This window comes from Eumetopias jubatus, unplaced genomic scaffold, assembly GCF_037043125.1.
Source record: "Eumetopias jubatus isolate StellerSeaLion01/CBP00866 unplaced genomic scaffold, mEumJub1_p1.0 scaffold_1, whole genome shotgun sequence".
Taxonomy (NCBI): Eukaryota; Metazoa; Chordata; class Mammalia; order Carnivora; family Otariidae; genus Eumetopias; species Eumetopias jubatus.
In genome coordinates, this window is record NW_028274807.1 from 12,168,373 (window position 1) to 12,193,462 (window position 25,090).

The 25,090-nt window shown below is 37.1% G+C and overlaps 1 protein-coding gene across 1 annotated transcript in view; it reads right to left on the reverse strand.

Annotated features, from left to right (window-relative positions):
- The window catches only part of ITSN1 (intersectin 1), a 203,743-nt gene that overhangs the window by 137,570 nt on the left and 41,083 nt on the right, over nucleotides 1–25,090 (reverse strand). Inside the window, exons 2-3 of the mRNA XM_028115148.2 lie at nucleotides 3,027–3,086; nucleotides 789–881 (exon numbers count right to left, since the gene is read on the reverse strand). Of these exons, the coding sequence (XP_027970949.1) occupies nucleotides 789–881; nucleotides 3,027–3,054 (121 nt within the window). The 5' untranslated portion in view covers nucleotides 3,055–3,086. The remainder of the gene's footprint in view (nucleotides 1–788; nucleotides 882–3,026; nucleotides 3,087–25,090) is intronic.

Here is a 25,090-nt window from a genome sequence, read left to right on the forward strand (position 1 = left end):
AATCTTTAAAAAAAAATTAAGAATTAAGAATTTAAAGAGAACTGTGATACACACACACACACACACACACACACACACACACACAAGTCCCCAGGAAATCTAGATCCCATTTTTCCTAAAGCTATCTCCTGAAGAATAACCAAACAGAAAAGATAATAGAAAAGGCAGGGACACCTGGGGGCCTCAGTCAGTTCAGCAACCGACTCTTGGTTTCAGCTGGAGTCATGATCTCGGGGTCCTGGGATCAGCCCCCATGTCAGGCTCCGTGCTCAGCACAGAGTCTTCTTGCCCCACTCCCTCCTCCTCTCCCCCGTCCCTCCCTCATGGGCATGCTCTCTCTCTCTCCCAAATGAATAAATAAATAAATAAATCTTAAAAAAAGAAAAGGCAAAGTACAAAAGGAACAATAAGAGAATTCTGTTGTTTTTTTTAAATATTCAGAATCTGTTCATTTATTTACATTTCCCAAACCAGTTCAAGATCAGAATTAAAACAACCATTTTAGCTCAAGGAGCACAGTCCATTGCTTTACTACTTAAAGAACGTGGTCCACTGACCTTTAGCAATTCCCATCAGTGTTATGCCCACAACAAGTGGCTTGACATCCATAAAGGGATGCAAACAGGTTTGAATGCAGTACAGGAAAAGCAACTGAAAAAATACAGGCCCAAGGCTAAGGCAGATGTCCACCTGGGTCACATGTGCCCACCTTAGCTTTGCAAGATGGATTTTCCACAGATCTATGCACCACTGATAAGTAAAAATATAAAAATACAGATTCCAATTACCAGTAATAAATCCAGATATTGGCTTTAAACTATGGAACTGTTGATCATGCTTCGCTCTTTCTTCTACAGTTATCGCCCAGATATCCAGGCTGCCTATAATACAAAGAAAAAAAAATTATTCAATGCAAAAAGAATAACGAAGTGCTCACATGCACTATCTCCCTAGTACTTCCAAATTCTTTCATTATGTTATCAATTATTTGATTAATTAACATCTGTTTGTCCTTGGAAGTTATGCATATAAGCTAGAAAACTAAAAGTAAAACAGGCCAAAATAAGAAAGATACCGGCACACTTTTTAAAAAAACTTATCCCGTAATCTTGTAGCTAGCAGGACTATATAGAGACATAAGTTAATAGCCATTTATTTACATAAACTCAAACAACAAACCAATTTAAAACTAGATTCTCAGGTGTTTTAAATGTCACAGGAGAAAGGAATGAAGCAGAGTTTCACAATTCGTATTGCAAGTGATTCCATGAAAATCTTTTTGGAGTGACAAAAATACTGAAATACTGGATGGTAGTGATGATTACTCAACTCTGTAAAGTTACTAAAAGTCACTGAATTGTACAGTTAAAACTGGTGAAAACTGGTGAATTTTATGGTATGTAAACTATACCTCAATAAAGATCTGTTTAAAAATGGGTATCCTGGAAAAAGATAAAGGCAAACTGAAGAGAATGGGATTTGGGTTCTCCTTCAGTTTCAGCTCTAAGACTGACCAGATGCCCCTTCACTTCTGAGATCTTCCTCACTTTCGTCCTAGGTCTCCTCAGTGTCATCAAAATAATTTTAGATTACATAGATGGAAGACCTTCAAAAGTTCGGATACTCTCCAAAAAAGGTGGAACAGGCAATACGTATGTTTCATACAAAATACGAATGTGACCGGCACAAAAGTAAAATGTCTGAATGTCGCGCCTCCCCTCTCCACGTCGTCCAGTCGGACAGTGACAGGAAGACTGAGATTCAGTCAGTCGCTGGAAACATAGTTCCTGGCTGCCTCCTACATGCCAGTCACTGTGTCAGACATCAGAGACACCATAGGGACCGAAAAAAGACAGGATCCCTTCTCAGAGGCTTTGTAATCCTGCAACTTCTACTGCCCTGTTGAAATCAGTCCCCAGAATTATAAACAAAAGCAAAAGCAAAAACACAACAGAACACAAACCTGCCCAGTAACTAAGAAGAGGGACAAAAATAAAATAATAATGCTAATGGTGGTGAAAACTTTGCAGGGCTCTGCGCTGGAATTCCACAGGGACTTTGACAGATGTGATCAGAGGGGTGGTGATTTGTGCCTCACTCTCCTCATGACTGGATTAGACAGTTGCCAAAAGGCAGCCATAATAATGGCGCCCTCTCTTTAAACAAAACAAAACAAAAACCTGGCCAGTAAGCAAAACTAGTACTTAACACTTGCATCATAATATTAGGAAAAATTACCTGAAAAAACCATTTTATGAAGATTCGTATGTTTTAAGCAGATAAAGTAAAACAAATGTCCTGCTTCCAATTCAGGCTTTGGGAAAAGTACAGAATAAATGACTCAGTCACTCCAACAAATACAATGTGAAGAGAAAACAGTGAAAGGCAGAGGAGACACATAAACTGAGAGCAATGTCTGGACCCTGAATTGAACCGACAAACCATAACAAATAAAGGTCTGAAGACTATCAGGGAAATTCTAACACTGACTTGATAGTTGAGGATGTTAAGGAATTACTGTGAATTTTATAAGTATGATAATGGTATCATAGTTATGTCTTTAAGAGTGTTCACATCTTTCAGAAACACATGCTAAAATATTTGTGGGTGAAATGAAATGATGCCTGGGAGTTGCTTCCAAGGAATCCAGATGAAACAATATTAAAAATAGGGTTCAGAGCAGTGCCTGGCTGGCTCAGTCAGTTAAGTGTCTGCCTTGGGTTCAGGTCATGATCCAGGGGGTCCTGGGATGGAGCCCTGAGTCAGGCTCCTTGCTCAGCGGGGAGTCTGCTTCTCTCTCTGCCCCTCCCTCCTGCTCTGTTCTCTCTTGCTATCTCTCTCTCAAATAAATAAATAAAATCTTCAAAAAAAAAAAAAAAAGAGGATCTCAGGGCACCTGGCTGGCTCAGTCGGTAGAGCATGTGATTTTTGATCTCAGGGTCACTGGGCATGGAGCCTACTTTAAAGAAAAGAAAAAAGAAAAAGGTCTCGAATACATTAAAAAAGGAAAATCTTTGAAAACTTACCTCCGAAAGGTGTTAGAAACTGAGCCATGGTTCTGTCACTTTTACCTTGCTAATCGACGCCTGTAATTGAAATACAACATTTAAGTTTCTGAAAACTTCGTTTCCTATATACATATAAACACACTAACACGCTGTCTTTAGTGATCAGAAACTGACAGCAGTACCAGCGCTCGGGAACAGCACTACAAATCAAAGTTACAACCAGTGTATTCATTCATTCTCTGCAGTGTCTTAGCGCCAGGTACAATGACAGGCACTGGGGAACGCTGATGCAAGACTCTCCGGCAACAAGAGGCTGTCAGTCTTGTGAGTGACACTATTAGCTCAGGACAGCCTGTTACATCATGACTGTTGCTTGTTACTCTTTAAATATATGCTTTTCTTCGCCATCTACATATACCAGCCCATCTGCTTGGTGGTTTTAACAGCGGCTTCTTTTAATGAGCACGTAGTACACGCTGCACACTGTTATAGGTACTTTATAGCTCTTATCCCTTCATCGTCACAGCCCTATGATACAGGTGAGACACACAAAGGACTTCCATTCCCTCACTACAGAAGAGGAAAATGAGAACCTGAGAGATGAAGTGATTCGAGCAATACCACACATCTGGCGGCAGGGCTGGATTTGAGCAGGGCCAGCACACCCCACAGCCTGTGTTCTACCCCTGAAAAGCACTGCCGATTTTGCGAAAGGTTGTAACCAATGTATATTGTACTAATGTCCAGAATACCAAACACAAACCCAACGCTCCAAAATCCCATCATGAACAGCCGATGTGAAACCAACCCTGTCTTCTTCCCCAACAAAAATAATCCATAATGAGTATCATCCTTATGCTTAACAACATGGTAGATGCATATAGTTAAAAACGAGTACTAAATATTCATACATTAAACAATTTAGATACATTTAGATTTTTAAAATGACAGTCCCCTGCCCTAATACTCTTCAATTTTATATTCCAATCTGTCCGTGGATTTTTTCCCCCAACTATCATATTTTTAAACTTCCAAAAGCTCTTTCTTGTTCTCAACTCTTTATTCCTACTGCCCTGTCTTTTCTTTTAATGGACACAACTTTTACTCTCCTGATTTTTTTTACTGGGGGAAGGGGATGAGGAGGGAGTATTTTGCTCTTTCATTTTCTTCTGTCTCTTATATCATTTGATTTCTTTTTTGTTTGTTGGCTGATTGTTTGTTTTGGGTCTCTCTCACTTTTGAGGCTTTCCTCAGGTATCTGGTGATCCCTGGCTGCTTCTTCATATTTAAGAGTAAGGCACTAAAAAAATGGGCATGGGTGCCAGGTCTGTTGACAGATGGGCTTCTGCATACAATGGTCAGACGTGTCCAGTCACATTTCAGTAAGAGACCTCCAAACATCAGTATGCAGAGATCTCTTTGCTGAAGTCATTCAGTTTAACCAGACAGAAATGTACGGAAGGGTGCTGGCTTTGGGGGAAGAACGGAAAAGAAAGGAAGATGTGAAGGGGCCTACACTTCCAAATATATGCTAACACATATGCCCTTTATCTTCAGCCCCAAGCTTCACCCTTCTGGTCAGCAGCCTCTCTGGTTCTAGGAAAAACAGGACTGAAGAAGTCACCTGTCTGCTGGGGATGCAGGAGAAGACATTCCAAAAGATCTGGATACAGATTTTTAAACAACTTCCATTTCAGCTGCAGAACTGACCTCCGTCTTTGGCAGCCACCAAACACTCTGAAGCCTGTCAAGACATTCCTGGGGCCAGCTGACTTGTCCTCCATCTTTATCGGCCCTCTGTAGGCACTAGGTTGCACCTTTCTCTGAACTCAGTTACCATTCTGTTCACTCTCTGGTTCCAGAAAATTCTTAAAAACTTTTGCTCACTGTCTTCTCCACTGTTATCTTTCTCCCTGTGAGTTAACATCTGCTATGCTTCTGGTGTGATCACTGCAGACTTTATGGAAGAAGAAGAGAAAACACATGTGGTCAAGCAGCCATATTTAAGTGTGGGGGCAGAGGAGGTTCTGGCTCCAGTTCTGAAGCAGGCTACGTCTTCCTGCCAGTTCTCTTTAGAAACTATGACTGCTATTCTCTTCTTCCACTATTTCTCACTCAATACACTGTGTAGGGAAGCAAATTTTTTTAAAGATTTTATTTATTTATTTGAGAGAGAGAAGGAAAGAGAGCGGGAGGAGGAACAGAGGAAGAGGGACAAGCAGACAGCCCACTGAGCAGGGAGCCTGATGCAGGGCTCGATCCCAGGACCCTGAGATCATGACCTGAGCCAAAATCAAGAGTCAGACGCTCAACTGACTGAGCCACCCAGGTGCCCCGGTAATTTTCTAGAAAATTTTAATGTGTTTCATCTCACTTAATCTTCATAATGCTCTTTAAACTGACAGATCATACCTGTTTTTTGTTGAGCTTTACAAAAGCAGTAAGCTCTTATTTTTAAAACCACAGTAAGGCAATTATTTCATATATATATATATAACATGAGAAAAACATTCTGTTCTGTTCTACTTCCCTTCTTTACTATTTATTGCAAAATAAAGAAAAGTAATTGATTTAACGATCTTCTTGGTACCCAGCCACTTTCTTATTGGTGCTAAGTCTCTCAGATGAGTCTTTCCGGTTTTCTAGATCTACATCCTCTGGGAATAAAGAATTTAAGGTTACATTATGTGCCCAAACCAATAAAGCAAAGCTATATAATAGCCAGGATAGCAGGAACTTTTATATTGCCCTTGACTGTCATGCTGATGGTTCTGATATTTCATAACCAATGAAATAGGTTAGGAATAGTTATATTTGCTGTTTTGTTTTGGTAAATAGCTTTTACCACATTTAGGCAGTTTCCTATTATTCTTATTTGACTTACAATTTTCATTTAGAAATGGCTGCTAAATCTGTTCAGAGGCTTTTTTTTTTTTTGAGTATTTAATAAGATGACCATGTATTTCTTTCTTAAGTAGCATACTAAATTATAGTGATAGATTTCCTAATATAAATTATCCTGGAATTTATGTAATAAACCCAACTCAGATATGCATGCTACTCTTTTACTACATACCTAGGTCCAATTTGCTCATATTTTCTTCAGAATTTTTGCTTAAGAAAATGTTATGCATAATTCTATGCAACAGAGAATCAAGAGAAAATAGATGTATTTCTACCTTACTATAAATTTCCACAATGATCTTTTAAAAAAGTATAATACACTTAATAGACCAAGAAATAAATGGAAATGTAAAAATTTAACAGTAAAAAGATCCCAAGAAAAAATAATTTTAGGGGTGTGTTTGAAGGAACAAATAATTCCTTTTACTAAAACCATTCCACAGAGAAAGATCAAATATTCCTCAATTCGGGTTATGAAATTAGCATCATCAATACTAAACCATAATAACGAAAGCACAGACTACTGTCACTTTTCTATAGATATAATAATTATATACCTCACTTTAAATATTTTACAGCTATTTTGAGGGAGTCACAGTCTGGCAAAGTAGAACAACTCCTATGGTCCAAAGTATATTGTAATCATCAGCAGCTCCTTGCAAAACATTTACGAGTATTAGCTGTTCACCATCCTTCCTAGAATTCAGGAAATAATTCCCCACCCTCTGTGAACCTCTTCCACAAAAGCATTCACCTATTACGAGCAACGTTAGACAAAATTTGTCTTCTGACCCTTCTAACCTCCCTCTCTGCTTCCCCATCATCTCACAGTGACAAGGGAATGCACTGCAACCCCAATCTGTGCCCTACACTTATAAACTAATGCCCTTCTGTCTCTTTCTTCCCCTGTTCCTTAATTGTCACTGGTCTCAGCTGGATATTGGTAAGGAATGGACCTAATAAAAACTAAGCCACTTTGAGGTATGAAGATGTACCTTCCAGATTTATTTACTAACACAGAAGTCCAAATGCTGGTTTAAGGATAAGATTGGAATAGTCCCACATACATTTCTTTTAACCACAGGGACTTCAAATGCCATTCACAAATAGGTTCTGCTCAGTTCCTAGGGAACCCCAGACAAATGTAGTAACACACAGATGAAGCAAATGGACCAAACTTTGCAATCCCACCTTCTTTTCAGTTCTATGCTACATAGACAAACCATGGTGATAACATCTTGGTTCAAGGTATTTTGTTCCTACCTTTATATATATTGGTTGTATGTATTACTATGATTTGAAAAAATAAAATAATATATTAAAAAAATATACCACATATCCAAGATTTCTAAATGTCAAAAATCAGAGTTCCAGTTTGGCTAAAATAAAATAGTATCTGCCCACTACAGGCCCTCTGTCCCACTTAAAACTAAAAATTGGGCAAAAATTTTAAAAAGCAACTCCCTGAGGACAGTAAAAAGAAAAGCAGACAGATTGTAGAAGAGAGTCAAAAGCTCCCCCCATTTTTGTTCACTCTTCCCTAGCAGCTCTGCCCTAAGGGTGGGCCCAGACATGGAGTTACACAGTGAGGCAGAGGAGCAAACAGTAACTCACTCTGATAGAAACCCAGTCTTTCTGTCCAAAGGAAGTAATAAAAATGGCTGCTTTGGGCAGGAGAATGTAAGGATCAGGTGATTCTATAAATGAACTCCCACAAGACTCAGGTTCACACCTGAGCTGCAGGACAAAACAAAAGTAGCACAGCAAAAGTTGTGAAAATTGATCTTACAATGGAACCTCTGTGTGCACACAGCACACAGAACTTGTAGTTTGAACCTAATCAGGATGAAGACCTGCTTAAACAAACACCGGCATTGTGCAGGGGATTAATACAGTGCACAGAACCTAACATGAAATTCACAATACCCAGGATGTAATCCAAAATTACTCAACATACAAAGAACTAGGAAAATCTCACAAATTCTCAAAGAAAGGAAAGCCCATAATCAAGAGATCCCAAATCCTAGACGATACAAACACCGAAATTATCACGAAGACTTTTTAGAGCAGCTATTATCCCTATGTTCCATGAGGCAAAGGTAAACACAAATGAAATGACTGAAAATACACAAGGTCTCAGCAGAGAAGAAAAAAACCAGTTTAAAAAGAATGCATGGAAATTTTAGAGAGAAACTTAGACCTTCAAGAATGAAGGAAGAGGAACAGAAATGGTAAATATCTGGGTAAATATAAAATTATATTTTTCCTATAAATCTCCTTAAGATATGTAGACTGTTGAAAGCAAATATTGTAATACTGTCCAGTAGGGCTTTCAATGTATATAAATGTAATATCTATTACAACTTTAATAGAAAGGTCTGTGTGGTAAGAGTAAGGGACTTACGTGGTTGCAAGCCTTCTGCATTTTATTTGAAGTAGTATAATATTACCTGTAAGCAGACTATTAAAGTTAGATAAATACATTTAATCCCCGGAATGACTACTTAGAAAAATAAAAATAAAAAACAAAGGAGAATACCCATAAAGTCAATAGATAAGTGAAAAGAGAATGTTAAAAATTACTCAATTTTAAAAAGGCAGGAAAAGAGAAGAATAAAAAAGAGGACAACAAAACAAACAATAAAATGGCAGATCTAATTCTAACATACCAATAATTACATTAAATTTTAATGGTCTAAATACTGAAGAAGATAATAGCTGAGGGAAAAAAAGCAATGTAAACAAGTAGAAGGAAGGAAATAATAAAAGATATGAGCAGATATAAAAGAAATTTTTCAAAAGACAGACAATAGAGAAAATTAATGAAACCAAAATCTGGTTCCTTGGGAAAAAAAAATGACAAACCCTTTCTGAGACTGATTAAAAGAGACAGAGAACACAAATCAGTTCAGAATTACCTCTAATCCTAAACATATTAAAATGGTAAGAAATACTAAAAACAACTTTATGCCCACAAATTTGACAATGTGGACGAACAAATTTCTTGGAAAATAAAATTTACTAAAATTGATTCAACAAGAAATAGAATATCCATATAGTCCTATGATGAAAGAAACTGATTTTATTAATAGAACCCTTCCCAAAAATGAAAACTGTATTCTCAGATGGTTTAACTGGTGAATTCTATCAAACATTCAAGGAAACTATGCAAATTTTTTCAAACAACAGAGGGATCCGTGCCCAACTCATGTTTTGAAGCCAGAATAATGCTAATAACTGACAGATACTACCCCAAAAAATTATAAGACCCGAAGGAATACAGATGCCAAAATCCTTCAGAAGATATTAAAAATTTAATCTTAGTAATACACAAAAAGGATAATAAAACATGACCAAGTAGGGTTTATCCCAGAAATGCAAGATTTGCTTACCATTTCATAACCACTTAATGTAATCTATCATATCAAAAGAATAAAGCAAGAAACCCCAATATGATCATTTCAATAAATGTGGGGAAAAAAGCTTTTGACAAAAACTCAAACCCAATAATGATAAAAACTCACAGATAATTAGGATTAGTAGGAAACTTCCTCAGATACAGGGCATCTATGAAAACCTACAGCTAACATCATAGTTAATGGTTTAAGACTGAATTTCTCCCCATGAGATAGGAAGAAGGCAGAGAAATCTGCTCTTACCACTCCTATTCAACACTGTTTTGGAGGTTCTGACCACTGAAATAAGGTAAGAAAAACAGCAAAATAATAGCTAAAAGATTGGAAAAGAACAAAACCCTCCCTACTTACAGAAAACCCCAAGGAATCTACTAAATATAGTAAGTAAATTTAGCAAATTCTGATTTTGCAAAGTGATGTAGCAAAATTGCAAGATAAAAGGTTAATAACATATTAAAAATCAACTGAATTCTCATACACTGGAAACAAATAGTTGGAAAGTGAAATGAGACAAACAATTCCATTTACAGTAGTGCCAAAAAAATGTAAAAGTCCTAGGTATAAATTTAACAAAGACATCCAGGGGAGCTCCTGGGTGGCTCAGTCGGTTAAGCGTCTGCCTTCAGCTCAGGTCATGATCCCAGGTTCCTGGGATCGAGTCCCGCCTGCACTGGGCTCCTTGCTCAGCAGACAGCCTGATGCTCCCTCTGCCTGCCGCTCCCCCGATTGTGCTCTCTCTCTCTCTCTCTAATAAATAAAAAAAAAAATCTTAAAAAAAAAAAAGACATCCAGGGGTGCCTGGCTGGCTCAGTCTGTAAAGCTTGCAACTCTTGATCTCAGGATCCTGAGTTCAACCCCCACGTTGGGCATAGAGCTTACTTAAAAAACAAACAAAAAAAAAAAACAAAAGACATCCAAGGCCTCTAACATTGAACACTATAAAATACTCGGGGGGAAAAATTAAAGAAGACCTACATAAATGGAGAGAGATACTAAGTTCATGGATTAGAAAATTCAATATTCTTTAAAATTGCAATTCTCTCCAAATGGGTCTGTATATTCAATGCAATTCTAATCAAAACTGCAGCAGGCTTTTCAGTAGAAACTAAATAAGCTCATATTAAATTTACATGGAAATGCAAAGGACCTAGAATAACCAGAGCAGTTTTTAAAAAGAACAAAATTGGAGGACTTACCCTACCTGTTTTCAAGATTTACTATGAAGCAACAGTAATCAAGACCTTTGGAACTGGTGTAAAGGGAGACATACCAGATCAATGGAGCAGAAAACAAGAGTTCAGAAATAGACTTATACATGCTTGGTGAATTCATTTTTAGTAAAGTAACAAAGGCAAATCACTGGAGGGAAAAAAGGGCTTTTTGACAAACAGAAGTGGATCAACTGAAAACCCATGTGGAAAAAAAGAAAAAAAAAAACACTGATCCTAACTTCATATTATGCACAAAAATTAACTCAAAATGGGTCAAAATTTTAAAATTTAAATTTGGACTAATTTAAAACCATATAGTTTAACATTAAAATTCTAAAAGATGGGAGAATACCTTCATGACCCTGGGCTAGACAATAATTTCTTAGGACACAAATAAGCATGATTTATTTATCAAAAAGGGGGGGTTGGGTTTCATCAAAATGAAAAGTTAGCTCTTTAGAAGTCCCATTACAAAGACAAAAAGGAAAGCTATAAAGCAGGAAAAAAACATTTGCAACACAATCATCAAAGAAACTATATTCAGAATACATAAGGAACTCTTACAACTTAAAAATAGTAAGACATATTTGCCTATTGTTCACCAGAGCCTGCTTATCCTGAACTGCAATTTTGCTATTCCCAAATAGGCACTTTTTTTAACTTAAAAAAAAAAAAAGTCAGACAACTCAGTGAGGAAATGGTCAAAAGATATGAACAGACACTTCACAAATTAACTTATAGAAATGGCCAATAAACACATGGAAAGATGCTCAACATTATGAGCCATTAGGGAAATTAAATTGCAATGATATGCCACCATATTTCCACTGGGATGGCAAACATGAAAAAGACTGACCATACCAAGTGCTAGCAAGGATTCTCTTGTACTGCGGACAGGTATGTAAGATGCTACAATTGCATGGAAAAAATGTACTTTTCTTAGAAAGTTGTACAGTGGTGCCTGGGTGGCTCAGTTGGTTAAATGTCTGACTTTTTTTTTTTTTTAAGGTTTTATTTATTTATTTGACAGAGAGATATACAGCTAGAGAGGGAACACAAGCAGGGGGAGCCAGAGAGGGAGAAGCAGGCTCCCCGCGGAGCAGGGAGCCCGATGCAGGGCTCGATCCCAGGACCCTGGGGTCATGAGCTGAGCCGAAGGCAGATGCTTAACGACTGAGCCACGCAGGCGCCCCTAAATGTCTGACTCTTGATCTCAGCTCGGGTCTTGATCTCAGGGCCATGAATTCAAGCCCGGTGTTGGGCTCCACGCTGCGTGTGGAGCCTACATAAGAAAGAAACAAAAAGTTGTAGAGATCCCACTGGATCTAGCCACTCTTAAGTATTTAGCTAAAAGAAATGAAAATTTATGTCCACATAGATATTTCCTTTTATTTTTAAGATTTTATTTATTTGACAGAGAGAGATACAGCGAGAGAGGGAACACAAGCAGGGGGAGTGGGAGAGGGAGAAGCAAGCTTCCCGCCAAGCAGGGAGCCCAATGCAGGATTCGATCCCAGGACCCGGGACCATGACCTGAGGTGAAGGCAGACGCTTAACAACTGAGCCACCCAGACGCCCCCACACAAATATTTCTATACAAGCATTCATATCAGCATTATTTTTAAGAGCCAGAACTAGAAACCCAAAAGTCAATCAACAGATGAATGAATAAGCAGTGACATATCTGTGATACTACTTAGAAATAAAAAGGAACCAACTGGTGCTACAAGCCCTAACATGCATGAACGTCAAATTATTATGCTATGCAAAAAAAACAGGGGGTATATATATACTGTATGACTCGATTTGTGTAAAAATTCTAGAAAATATAAACTAATCTGTAGTGACAGAAAACCAACCAGTACTTGCCAGGAGATAGGAGTAGAAGAAGGGACAGATTACAAAGGAGCAAAGAGGCACAAGGAAACTTTGGGGAAAGGTGATGGTTTCACAGGTACATGCATATATCAAAACTGATCAAACAGCACACTTTAAACATATGCAGTTTAGTGTAGTTCAATTATATCTCGATGAAGTTGAAAAAACTCATAAGCCACAGGTACAAAAACACCCTATGAATAAAAGAAAAGAGTTTTGCAATCCTAGCAGTTCAATACGAAGTCAGAATATCTACGCTGGACTATCATGTGAGAAAAGTACTTAAGGCCAGTAACTCCCAACGAGTATTTTATAATTAAAACAACAACAAAAAGGCAACCTTAAGCCCAATTTAAAAACTTAATTGAAGAGACAGAACAAACGATGAACAATAAGGCTTTTGAGCAAGAATGTTTAATCTAATTAAGTGGCAGGTCTAAGATTATGATTCTGAATCCTTATTTAGTAAGGGTGACAGAGAAAATTTATTTAAAAAAAAATTTTTTTTTTAACAGAAGTGGGGTGGGATGGGGTATAGTCTATGTTGAATGAAACCAAAATGCTTTACTAGAAAATAGAAAATATTCATCTTAATTTCACTATGTCCAGTGTATTTTGTAATGAATGCCCTTTACTAAATACACAAAGACTAGTGGGTTTTCCAAATACCTTTATGCCTAAATAATAAATGCACATAACAGCTATATTCTGATTTTCAATTTCACTGAAGTGGGGATAAAAGTCTAGGAAGTATAGAATAAAAACCAGGTATTCTTAAAAAGGCCACCAATTAAAAGCTGGTCCATCTCTGTAAACACAGATCAAAGATCAAATTCTGCATATATCCTAAGGCCAATTAAGTGAAAAAATATGAACATCAAAGTATCCTTAAGTATATAAACAAAATTTGAATACAATGTAAGAGTAGATATGAAGCCTCACGGAATCAGCATTTGGTTTGTGTGAGGAAGATATATATACCCCTAGAGGCGAATTATAAAGGCTTTTCAGAAAAAAATTAAAACTGCATTCACTGCCATAACTATAAAAATAAACTAAAATATATAGTTAAAACACAAATTTAGAATAATGTGAGAGATGTAAACTTCAGTCCCTCCAATTCTAAAGTAACAGCATTTGGCTAGATATTTTATCTTATAAGGCCTTTTCATTCAAATTTCCAGACTATAAATCCTTTCTAGATGTAGCCAAATTTTCAAATGTTAAAATAACTGAAAAGAAGCAGGTTTTTTTACTGTCATGTCTGAGCATTAACATATTTAATATTTTCATATTCTTCTCATTTATGATCAGATAATCATCCCTATTTAGATCGTACTTGAAAATAAGCCCCTACCTTTCAAATACATCCTCTCTCCAAAGTCTTACTCATTTACTCAAGAAACGTTTTTCTTCCCATGGACAATATAAAGCTATACCGATCCAACACATAAAGAAGGGGCTTGTGTCAGTAATTTTTATGCCCTCATTGAAGCATTTCAAGACTGTTTTAAAATTTGAGCTGATTTCTAAATCCTCATCTCATTCAAATGACATCATGAAGCTCCACTCCCAGAATCAGAGATAATGGTGTACACATTATGCCAAAATTATGGAGTCGGCTTAGGTGAGGAATTATTAGCATGATCCTTGCTATTAAGAAGTTTACAAGGGTGCCTGAGTGGCTCAGTCATTTAAGCATCTGACTCTTGGTTTTGCTCAGGTCCTGGTCTCAAGGTCATGGGATTGATTCCCACATCAGGCTCTGCACTCAGCTTTGGAATCTGCTTTGGATTCTTTCTCCCTCTCCCTCTGCCCCTCCTCACTAGCTCTCTCTCTCTAAAATAAATAAATAAAACCTTTAAAAAAAAAAAAGTAGTTTACAATTGGGGCGCCTGGGTGCTCAGCTGGTTGAATGTCCAACTCTTGATTTTGCCTCAGGTCATTATCTCAGGGTCCTGGGATCAAGCCCGATGTCAGGCTCTGTGTTCAGTGGGGAGTCTGCTTGAGGAAGGAGTCTCTCTCCCTCTGCCCCCTGTCCCACTCACACATGCACACACACTCTCTAATAAATAAATAAATCTTAAAAAAAGTCTACAATTAACTCATACAACTCAATAGCAAAAACACATAATTCAATTAAAAAATTAAGCAATCTACAGATACAACGCAAGTTTTCACAGAACTAGAACAAATTATACAAAAATTTGTATGGAACCAGGAGAGAACCCGAAGAGCCAAAACAAGCTTAAGAAAAAAAGGAGAAAATTGGAGGTATCACAATCCCCGATTTCAAGATATACTACAAAGCTCTAGTAATCAAAAAAGTATGGTACTAACAAAAAAACACATAGAGGAATAGAACAGAATGGAGAGCCCAGAAATAACCTCATGCTTATATGGTTGATTATAACAAAAGGAGGCAAGACTGGAGAAAAGACAGTCTCTTTAATAAATGGTGCTGAGAAAACTGGACAGCTATATGCAAAAGAATGAAACTGGACCACTTTCTCACACCATACCCAAAAATATACTCAAAATGGATTAAAGACCTACACGTAACATCTGAAACCACAGAACTAGAAAAAAACATAGGCAGTAATCTCTTTGATGTCAGCCTTAGCAACATTTTTCTAGATATGTCTCCTCAGGCAAGGGAAACAAAAGCAAGAATAAACTACTGGGACTACACCAAAATAAAAAGCTTTTGCACAGCAAAGTAAACCAACAAAATTAACAGGCAGCCTACTGAATGGGAAAAGATATTAGCAAATGACATATCCAATAAGAGGTGAATATCCAAAATACATAAAAAAAAAACTTACACAACTCAACACCAAAAAAATCTGATTAAAAAATGGGGAGAGGGCCCGAATACGTATTTTTCTAAAGACATAAAGATGGCCAGCAGACACATGAAAAGATGTTCAACATTACTAATCATCAGAGAAATGCAAATCAAAAAAATGAGATATAACTTTATACCTTTCAGAATGACTGGAATCAAAAAGACAAATAATGGGTGTCTGGGTGGCTCAGTTGGTTAAGCGACTGCCTTCGGCTCAGGTCATGATCCCGGAGTCCTGGGATCAAGTCCCACATCGGGATCCCGGCTCAGCGGGGAGCCTGCTTCTCCCTTTGACCTTCTCCCCTCTCATGCTGTTTCTCTCTCTCTCTCAAATAAATAAATAAAATCTTTAAAAAAAAAAAAGACAAGTAACAAGTGTTGGTGAATATGTGGATAAAAAGGAACCCTTCTGTACTGTTGGTAGGAATATAAATTGGTGCAGCCACTACAGAATACAGAAAACAGTAAGGAGGTGCCGCAAAAAATTAAAAATAGAAATACTGCATGATCTGTTAATTCCACTACTGGGTATTGACCCAGAGAAACTGAAAACACTAATTTCAAAAGACATACACACCCCTGTATTTACAGCAGCTTTACAATTGCCAAGATATGGAAGCAACCCAAATGTCCATCCACAGATTAATGGATAAAGAAGATGTGGGGTGTGTACACAACACACACACTTGGAAATATTACCCAGCCATAAAAAGGAATGAGATCTTGCCATCTGTGGTAACATGGACATCTCATTATGATAAGTGAACCAGGTCAGACAAAGAAGGACAAATACCATATGACTTTCCCTGCACATGGAATCTAAAAAAACAAATGAACAAACAAACTCTTAAATACAGAGAATAAACAGATGGTTGCCAGAGGGCAGGTGGTGGGGGGGGGTGAAACAGATATAGGGGATTGAAGAGACAAAAACTTCCAGTTATAAAAAATACATCGCAAAGATGGAAAGTATAGCACAGGGAAGACAACAATGCTGTAATAAAACTGTATGATGACAGATGGTAATGACACTTACTGTGGAAAGCAATGAGTAATGTATAGAGTTGTTGAATTAATATACTGTACACCTGAGACTAATATGACAGTGTATGTTAAAAAAAAAAAAGGGCAAAGGAACCTGACTAGGCATTTTACATAGAAGATATACAGATGGCAAACAGCCATAAGAAAAGATGCTCAACCTCACTAATCATCAGGGAAATGCAAATCAAAACCACAATGAGATAGGATAACTATTACCAAAAAGAGAAGAGAGAGCAAATGTTAGCAAGGATGTGGAGAAAAGGGAACACGAGTGTACTATTGGGAGGAATGTGAATTTGTACACCCATTATGGCAAACAGTATGGAGGCTCCTCAAAAAATTGAAAATAGGGGGCACCTGAGTGGCTCAGTCGTTAAGCGTCTGCCTTCGGCTCGGGTCGTGATCCCAGGGTTCTGGGATCGAGCCCCACATCGGGCTCCCTGCTCGGCGGGAAGCCTGCTTCTCCCGCTCCCACTCCCCCTGCTTGTGTTCCCTCTCTCGCTGTCTCTCTCTATTAAATAAATAAAATTTAAAAAAAAAATTGAAAATAGAACTAGTGTTATAATCCAGCAATCCCACTGCTAAGTATATATCCAAAGGAATGAAATCAGTATCTCAAAGGGATGTATGAACTCCCGTGTTTACTGCAACATTATTCACAATAAGCAAGATATGGGAAACAATCCAAACGTCGGTCAGTGGATAAATAGTGGTATATATACGTACATATGTGTGTGTGTCAGACACACAAGGCAAAATTATTCAGCCATTTAAAAAAGGGAGGAAATCCTGCTATTTGCAACATGGATGAACCCGGAGGACATTTTGCTAAGTGAAATAAGCCAGACACGGAAAGACAAATACCATATAATCTCACTTATATGTGGAATCTAAAAAAGCCAACTTCATAGAACCAGAAAATAAAATGGTGCTTGCCAGGAGGGAATGAGAAGATGCTTGTCAAAGGAGAGAAACTTTCAGTTATCAAGTGAGTTAAGTTCTGGAGATCTAATATATAGTATGGTGACTACAGTTAATAATACTGTATCCTACACTTGAAATTTGCTGAGAGAATAGATCTTAAGTGTTCTCACCACACACATATACACAGTTAACGATGAGGTGTGGATGTGTTTAATTAGCTCAGTTGTGGTAATCACTTCACAATGTACATGCTTATTAAATCATCACATTTATACCCAAGAGATACACTACACCTCAATAAAGTTGGGGAAAAAAAGAGTTTACAATTAAATAGGGGATGGAAAATACACATTAAAAAATCAGTGTGTGTGTGTGTATCTCTATGTATACAAAGAGATATAAGCAACACGTAATAATTAACTAAAACTTCATTAAATACTTACTAATACACCTGATCGGTATTGGCCAACTTCCTCTTGTGAACAGCTCTGTGGGTTAAATGACATTGCTCTCCCATCCTACAGATGGAGAAACTAAGGCAACAGTTTACACAATTTTTAAATGGTAGAAGAGGGAGTCCGTTTGGTTTTAGGGCACATGATCATAACCTCATTCCTTCAGGATTATGAGCTTATTGGAACAACCATGAAGTAGTTAGCCTGGTAAACCAAACAGGGTGGAGCTTGGAGGCGGGGAGGAAGGAGATACTTTCCAAGCAATAAAGGCACTAGAAAACAAAAAGGAGGCAGAAAGGGAAACCAACTGTTTTTTTTTAAAGTGTCAGAGCAGACCACAAAGGAAACTGAATGGGAGAAACACATCTGACAGAATTTTGCCATGAAAGTCTAAGGAGCTTTTACTTCTTATATAAAAAGGCAAAACTTCCTGAAGTGTAAACATTTCTCACACAGAAGCCCGAAGGTATATATATATAAATAAAATATAACAGAAAGCCCAGAGCAGCACCAACAACGGAAAAAAAGAAAAAGAAAGAGAGAGAGAGAGAGAGAGAGAGAAAGAAAAAGAGAAAGAGAGAGAGAAAGGAAGGAAGAAAGAAAGAAAAAGAAAGAGAAAGAGAGAGAGAAAGGAAGGAAGAAAGAAAGAAAAAGAAAGAGAAAGAGAGAGAGAAAGAAAGGAAGGAAGGAAGGAAGGAAGAAAGGCAAAAAAAGGAAAGGCAAGGTGAAAACAGTGAGTGAAGGCAGTAGCTCTACCCACAGGACAGGATTTCAGTGGAGTTATTAAACAAACAGAAAGCAGGCACCTACTTAGGGCAAAGCAAAGAAGGGCGTGCTTCTGTCTAAGGTGTGCCTGGCCTACTGCCTGGCAGAATGGTCGGCCTAGGAGGGCACAAAGCTCACCAGCACGGTGCTAAGGCAGGGGGTACAGGATCCGCTCTTCTTACTGGTGCAGAGAGAACCACTACTTAGACAAATATGGCCTGTACTGTCCTACATTATTAACAGCCTCGATTTATATTTCCTTTTAGTGTTTTCCCTACAAATATACAATTGTTTCCTTCTTTTCCCACTTTACATTATAATATATGCCTTTCCCAAGTTATTTTAAAGCCTTTCATAAACATGTTGCTGGAATTAGTAATTTTCAGAGTGAAGCAAACACTCCTATATTTACATATAAAAAACAGAAAAACACACAAACTAAACACTGAGCAATCAAGAAATAAGTAAAAAGTTTTTAAAAGTTCAGATGAATGTTAGGACGTTTAAGCCAACAGCTAGAATATGTTTGAGCAGAGTCTTTAACCTTTCTTCATTTCAGCGTCAGAAACGAGAGCAAATTACTGAAAGCTAAAAGAATACTGATCCTTAATTTCAATATTTACATTAAAATCTCAAATGTTGACATATTTAAAGTAGAAGACCCCTATAACTGTGTATTTATAAAATAGGAAGACCATTCTTAAAACAGTATTTATTAAGTGTCATTTCACATGGAAAAGAAAATTATATTGGAAGAGGTTTGTTATTTGAAGAGATTTCCATGTTTTACTATCATAAAGGGAGATTATTCAGAAAATATGAAATTTCAAAAAACAAAATAAAAAAACATGTACTAATACTAAATTTAGCAGTTTAAAAAAGGCTAAATTTAACATGAGAAATAAATTTTTTGAGAAATAAAACTTCTAAACTCTAATAAATCACTGGCATAATTTAAAATGTTACTTTATATTAAATAATTTAACTATCTGAAACAGCTTTAAAAATAGGTTTGTTATACAATTCTTTCAGATTTCCTGAAGGTTTGAAAATATTTTAAGGGTTTTTTTTTTTTAATGTTCTAAGGTTTTTTAAAATCAAAGAGGGGAAGGGCATGAATGAAAAGAAGTATGGCAGATGAAATGAGGCAATTAAAATAGACACTCATTCACAGAAACAGGAATCTTCACAATTATGTAATTCAAATAATCAGCAGATTTCTAATATACCAAGACAGGGCTAATTTAGGATTGAATGACCTAAAGAGCAAAAGGAGATTATGAACATACATTATCAGTTTTTCACTTAATTACTGACGATTGCCTCAAAAAAATTTTGTAATCCTCTTACTTAAATAGGGAAAGGTTACAGGAGGGGCGAGGGAGGGGCGGGGGGGGGGCAAGGGAGGGGCGAGGGAGAGGCCCCGGCTGGTGCCACAAACACTCCACTGACCTAGGTTACTGGATTCATAACCAAAAAAACACCTGGTCTCAGTGTTTTAAAATGTAGTCTTCGTAGAGAAGGTATTTTATATAATGGAACTTTTTAAGTCAATCAAGCTCACCCCTCCTATTCTCCTTAAATTCTCCAGCAGTCCTAGATCGTGGATAGCTACATTTGTGCTGCCAGAAAAAGACAAGCTGGCTGGAAGGTATCAGAAGCCAGAGACGTAAGGCAACAAGAGACCTATTCTTTCTCATATTTAAAATTTTTGGCTTGCATTTTAACAGGTCTATTGTCTACATTCAGTTCAAGGAGTCCTTTCCCAATATTCAGGCTAATTTACTTGAAAAAGATTTTCGTGGTACTTAAGTAATGAACTTTAAATTCATTTCTTATAAAGAGTTTTTTTTTTACATTTTGTTTGAAAGCTGCTCAAAAGGGGGCGCCTGGCTGGCTCAGTCAGTGGCACATCCTACTCTTGATCTCGGGATCATGAGTTCGAGCTCCAAGGTAGGTATAGAAATTACTTTTTAAAAAATTAAAACAAATAAAAATTTTAAAAAAGAAAGTTGCTCAAAAGTTTTAGGTTAAAGGGCTACAGGATGGAAAGGTACAGAATAGAAATTTTAAATTTCTAGAAATTTGGCATCAAGGAAATATTGAAAAGGAAAAAACGTCAAAATGTAAGAAAAGAATGGAAAAGTAACTATTTTAAACATCCTTAAGGGGTATAAAAATATCCTCAGGAACATAAAAAAAATATGTAACTTACACTCTATTCATATTATGATACTATCTAGTATTTGAGTTATGAACAATCTGGTTTTAGGTATTTTTCTATGCACATTTACCCCTAACCTAGAATAATAAAAATTAAAAGGATTCACTAAAAACTATTGTCCCCACATCTCTTCCTTTAGGAGGTTTTTATATCTCCAAAACTTCAAAATTTAGAAAACCTTAAAGAAAAAAAAAAAAATCAAAGGAAGTCTTTCTCTTATTTTAAAAAAAAGTCTGCAATGAATGGAAACTAGAAGAGCCTACACCCATGTTCTATAGGGAGTCTTACAACAAACCCCACTCCTGTGAAAAGTGTTTGAGCAGGAGATGAACACAAAGCAGAAGCTGCCCTGTAAGATCACACATAAAGGCAGGATGTACACAAAGCCCTTTTGAAACACAGAGAAAAAGGTACTGAAAGCCAAACAATAAATGGACAAAGGAACTGACAAATCCCAAACATACAGCCAACCTGATCAATGCCAAACTGTCATGTCTCAAGTCATGGGCCTCAAATGTGGCTTCTGGATGCGCTGCCATTCCAAGTAGCTACAAGATGACCCATAAGGGACAGGCGGCTGGTTCACGAGTAAGATTTTAGACTGCACGGAGGTAAAGAACCTGACAAAAAGGCTAACCTTATTACGGAGTTCAAAGAGACATTGTCAACATTCTGTCGGAAAAGCTGTAGTGAATATCCGAGCCGTTCTCTAAAGAGGGAATAGGCATTCATCCCAGACTGATGTTGCTGGGGGAGGGGCTGGTGGCAGAGGACAGAGGCGAGAAGGGGACAGGTCAGGAGTGACCAGTGGTGAGGAATCACTCTCAGGCCCAGCTGTCAGCACATTACTTGGCAACACTCCCTGGCATTTCAGACTACTTGTCCATTTATTCCCGCTTACTTTCCACAAAGAGAAATGCCCCGGTAGCTGGTCTACAGAGCTTCAATAAACAGATTTTAACCTCTATTCTTCTAAATTATCCTTATGTTAATATTGGCAATGGGAGAGAATTCATCCAGGAGTAATAAAACCAAGACCTAGCTACAAAGTTAAAAAAAACGAATGACAGGAGACAAAAAGACTGGGGAAAGGAATTTAAGAGATAAATGGAAATTAACTGACGCTTATTTCCACCTTTAGACCACCAACTAACTGCAGAGCAACCTCTGCAAAGTCATTAACCATAGTTTGTCTTTTTAAAGAAATCAGATTCTAGCTAGAATAGATAGAATTCTACTTTCAAGAGGATCATTAAGGAAAAAAAATATTTCAAGGTACGAAAAGCTGAAAAAGTAATTCCTGGAAGAAGCATATAACGTAAAACTAAACAACAATAATGTTAAGAATCACAGGGTGGGAGAAAAGCATTTCAAATCAAAGTTTTATTTTTTTATTTTTTTAAAAGACTTTATTTATTTGACAGAGAGAGGCTCGATCCGAGGACCCTGGGATCATGACCCAAGCCGAAGGCAGACACCTAACGACTGAGCCACCCAGGCACCCCAAAACTTTTAAATACAAAACATGGAATTACAAGATTATCAGCCAAATAAATGAGATTATGTAAATTTGACCTATTTTGAACTCATACTTTTCAGTACCCTCTCAAACAGAAATTAATAAGTGACCCCAAAAAGGAAATATAACAGGTAATTATAAACATTTATTTTGTCACATGAAAAAGAATGTAATAATCCAGGTTAAAGGGAGAACAAAATGTCATCTGCGTCATGTGGATATATACTGTCACTCAAAAACAGACGGTCTAAAGTTTTCTTCCAAATACTTTAGCTTCCACACATTACAAGGCACATGCACCCTTAAAAGAAAACATTAAAATAATGTTTCCATTATTTTATTTCTTCCACGCTGCAGCACACGAACTGATATCACACTTGTCTTAAGTCAACACAGTGTACTGGTTTACTACTCTCACCTTTATCTCTAGGTAATTAACTTGTACACCTCTAAACACAGCCAGCAACCAAGCCTTGGTATTACCAGTTCACCTGCGGAAACAGTGGAAGGCTAAGCAGAGGAAAGTTTTAGAGAAAGCCTTCAGCTTTAGGAAAAAAGTCAAGAAACCACCCAGAAAGCGCCAATGGTGCAAAAGAACACTGCAACATTGAAAAGAGCAAGAAAGCAGGAAGGCCTCCTGCCAGATTTTTAAGCCTGCTTCAACAAAAATAGTGCACCAGCTGCATCTGGATAAATTAAATATGGGTTTATAGATCATAGTAAAAGAAGAAATGAAACATATGCATGCTGTGTTTGAAAAAAAAACAACCAGGTGCTAGTATTTATAAAATGCTCTACATTTGAATGTATTCATCAACAGTGAATTGGCTACATGTAAGCCTTGAAAATGAGAACAACTGAGAACCCGGCAAACATTTCACATCTTTGACATCTTCACAGATGTAGTGCCACAATGGATGGCAATATCAATTAGACCCTCCAGTCCAACACAACTAACTCCCGATGCCAGCAAGTGGAAAACTCAATGGAGATGTGTTTTAATGCCTTCGAGTTTAGGACAGTTAAGTGTTTGCCCAATCAGGAGATAAAGGAAATCTACATAGGTACATATTGCTAATCTGATCCACACAGAGATGCTAGCTGCCTCCTGCTACAGCTGAAGCTTATTTACCAATGTGTAAAGAATGGGCAAAGTCCAAGGGAAAAAGCCTTACTGCAACAGCAATGAAAAGTCAGAGTGTCATGAATGAGAGCAAAGGACAATGCAGTCATTAATAAAACCAACTGCGCCCTGCTAGGTGACCCAGGACGTCTATGCAGGATAAGATTTATCACCACTAGAAGTTTTAGGACTAAAAAACCGTTCAATAACATTAGCATCACTAAAACACTAAATAGACTGTAGCAAACAGAAAACCAGACCGTTTTAGAAGGCAACAGATCCATGATTCAAATCTTTAATTTTACTTCACTTGACTGAGATACACTGAAATACATTTAAGCCGGAGGAACTGAGAAAAGCTGAAAAGAATCGTGGTCATCATTTGCTGAAGATTTCACTAATTTCTTTAAGTAGATCCAGCTGTACCACTGAAGTACAGAAAGGACATCTGGAAGTTTCTGTTAGAAAGAATCACAAATACAATGTGATCTGGAATAAAACTGCAAAAGAAAATCCCAGATTTTCTCAGTTTCATAGTCCCTTTAAAAAGGTTCAACTTCTATTTATAATATGAAAAACTTGGTAGAAGCCAATTTTATACTCAAAATGTGGATTACAGTTCATCTAGAATTCCAATTTAGGCACGTTTGCACACTTAAAAGTTGACTGTATTTAATTTCAATGTTGCAAAATCCAGTAGAGCTATTAAGCTTTATAATTCCAAACAACATTCAAAAAATTTTGAAAAGATAACTATTGTTACTGAAGGGAAGAAAAGTTAATTCATTCAATATGTACTTCACTGAATAACATTCATCTAGATGTGGACCTTATAAAACTAACCCTTCATTCCCTCTCTGACAAAGCTTTTCTTATTTTCTTGACATCTCAACTTTTAAATGGATCTTACACAGTTTTTGTCTAAGGGAAATTTTACTTGAGAATTTGAGCCAATTTACTTAAGGTCAACTCAGCTTGGAAATTCACCACAAAAGAACGAAGAAAAGCCTCAAAATAAATAAGTATATTATTGCAGATTTCCAATATTATTAGCCATATAGCAAAGAGAGCCCTCTCTCACACTGCTGGTGGGAGGGTGAACTGTTACAACTCCTTTGGAAAGCAATGTGACAAGATATGTATCAAGAGGGGGAAAAAAGGTTCTTACCCCTGTACCCAATAATTCAATTTCTGGGAATCCGCCCTAAGAAAATAACCCAAAACGCAAAGATATATGTCCAAATGGTGTTCATTGTGACTTTATTTTGAACAATTAAAAACTGAAATAATCTTAAATGTTTGATAGTATAGGTACATTATTAATAGTACAGGTATATTATAACAAATCTATACAATGAAATATGTAACTATTAAAACAATTAAAAATGCTCATCAAAAAAAAGTTTAGAACTTTATATACATTATGTCCACCACGTTGTTCTTTTTCAAAAATACTCTGATAGAAGAAAATATACCAAAAATTTAAAAGTTGGATTAAAAGTTGTAAATAGGGGAGCCTGGGTGGCTCAGTAGGTTAAGCGTCTGCCTTTGGCTGGGGTCATGATCTCTGGGTCCTGGGATCAAGCCCCACATTGGGCTCCCTGCTCAGCAGGAAGCCTGCTTCTCCCTCTCCCTCTGCCCCTCCCCCCTGCTCATGCTCTCACTGGCTCTCTAATGAATAAATAAATCTTAAAAAAAAAAAAGAAAACTAAGTGAAATCACAAAAATGGTCATGTTTCGCTTAACAGCATTTTGAAAGCAGCTGATTCAT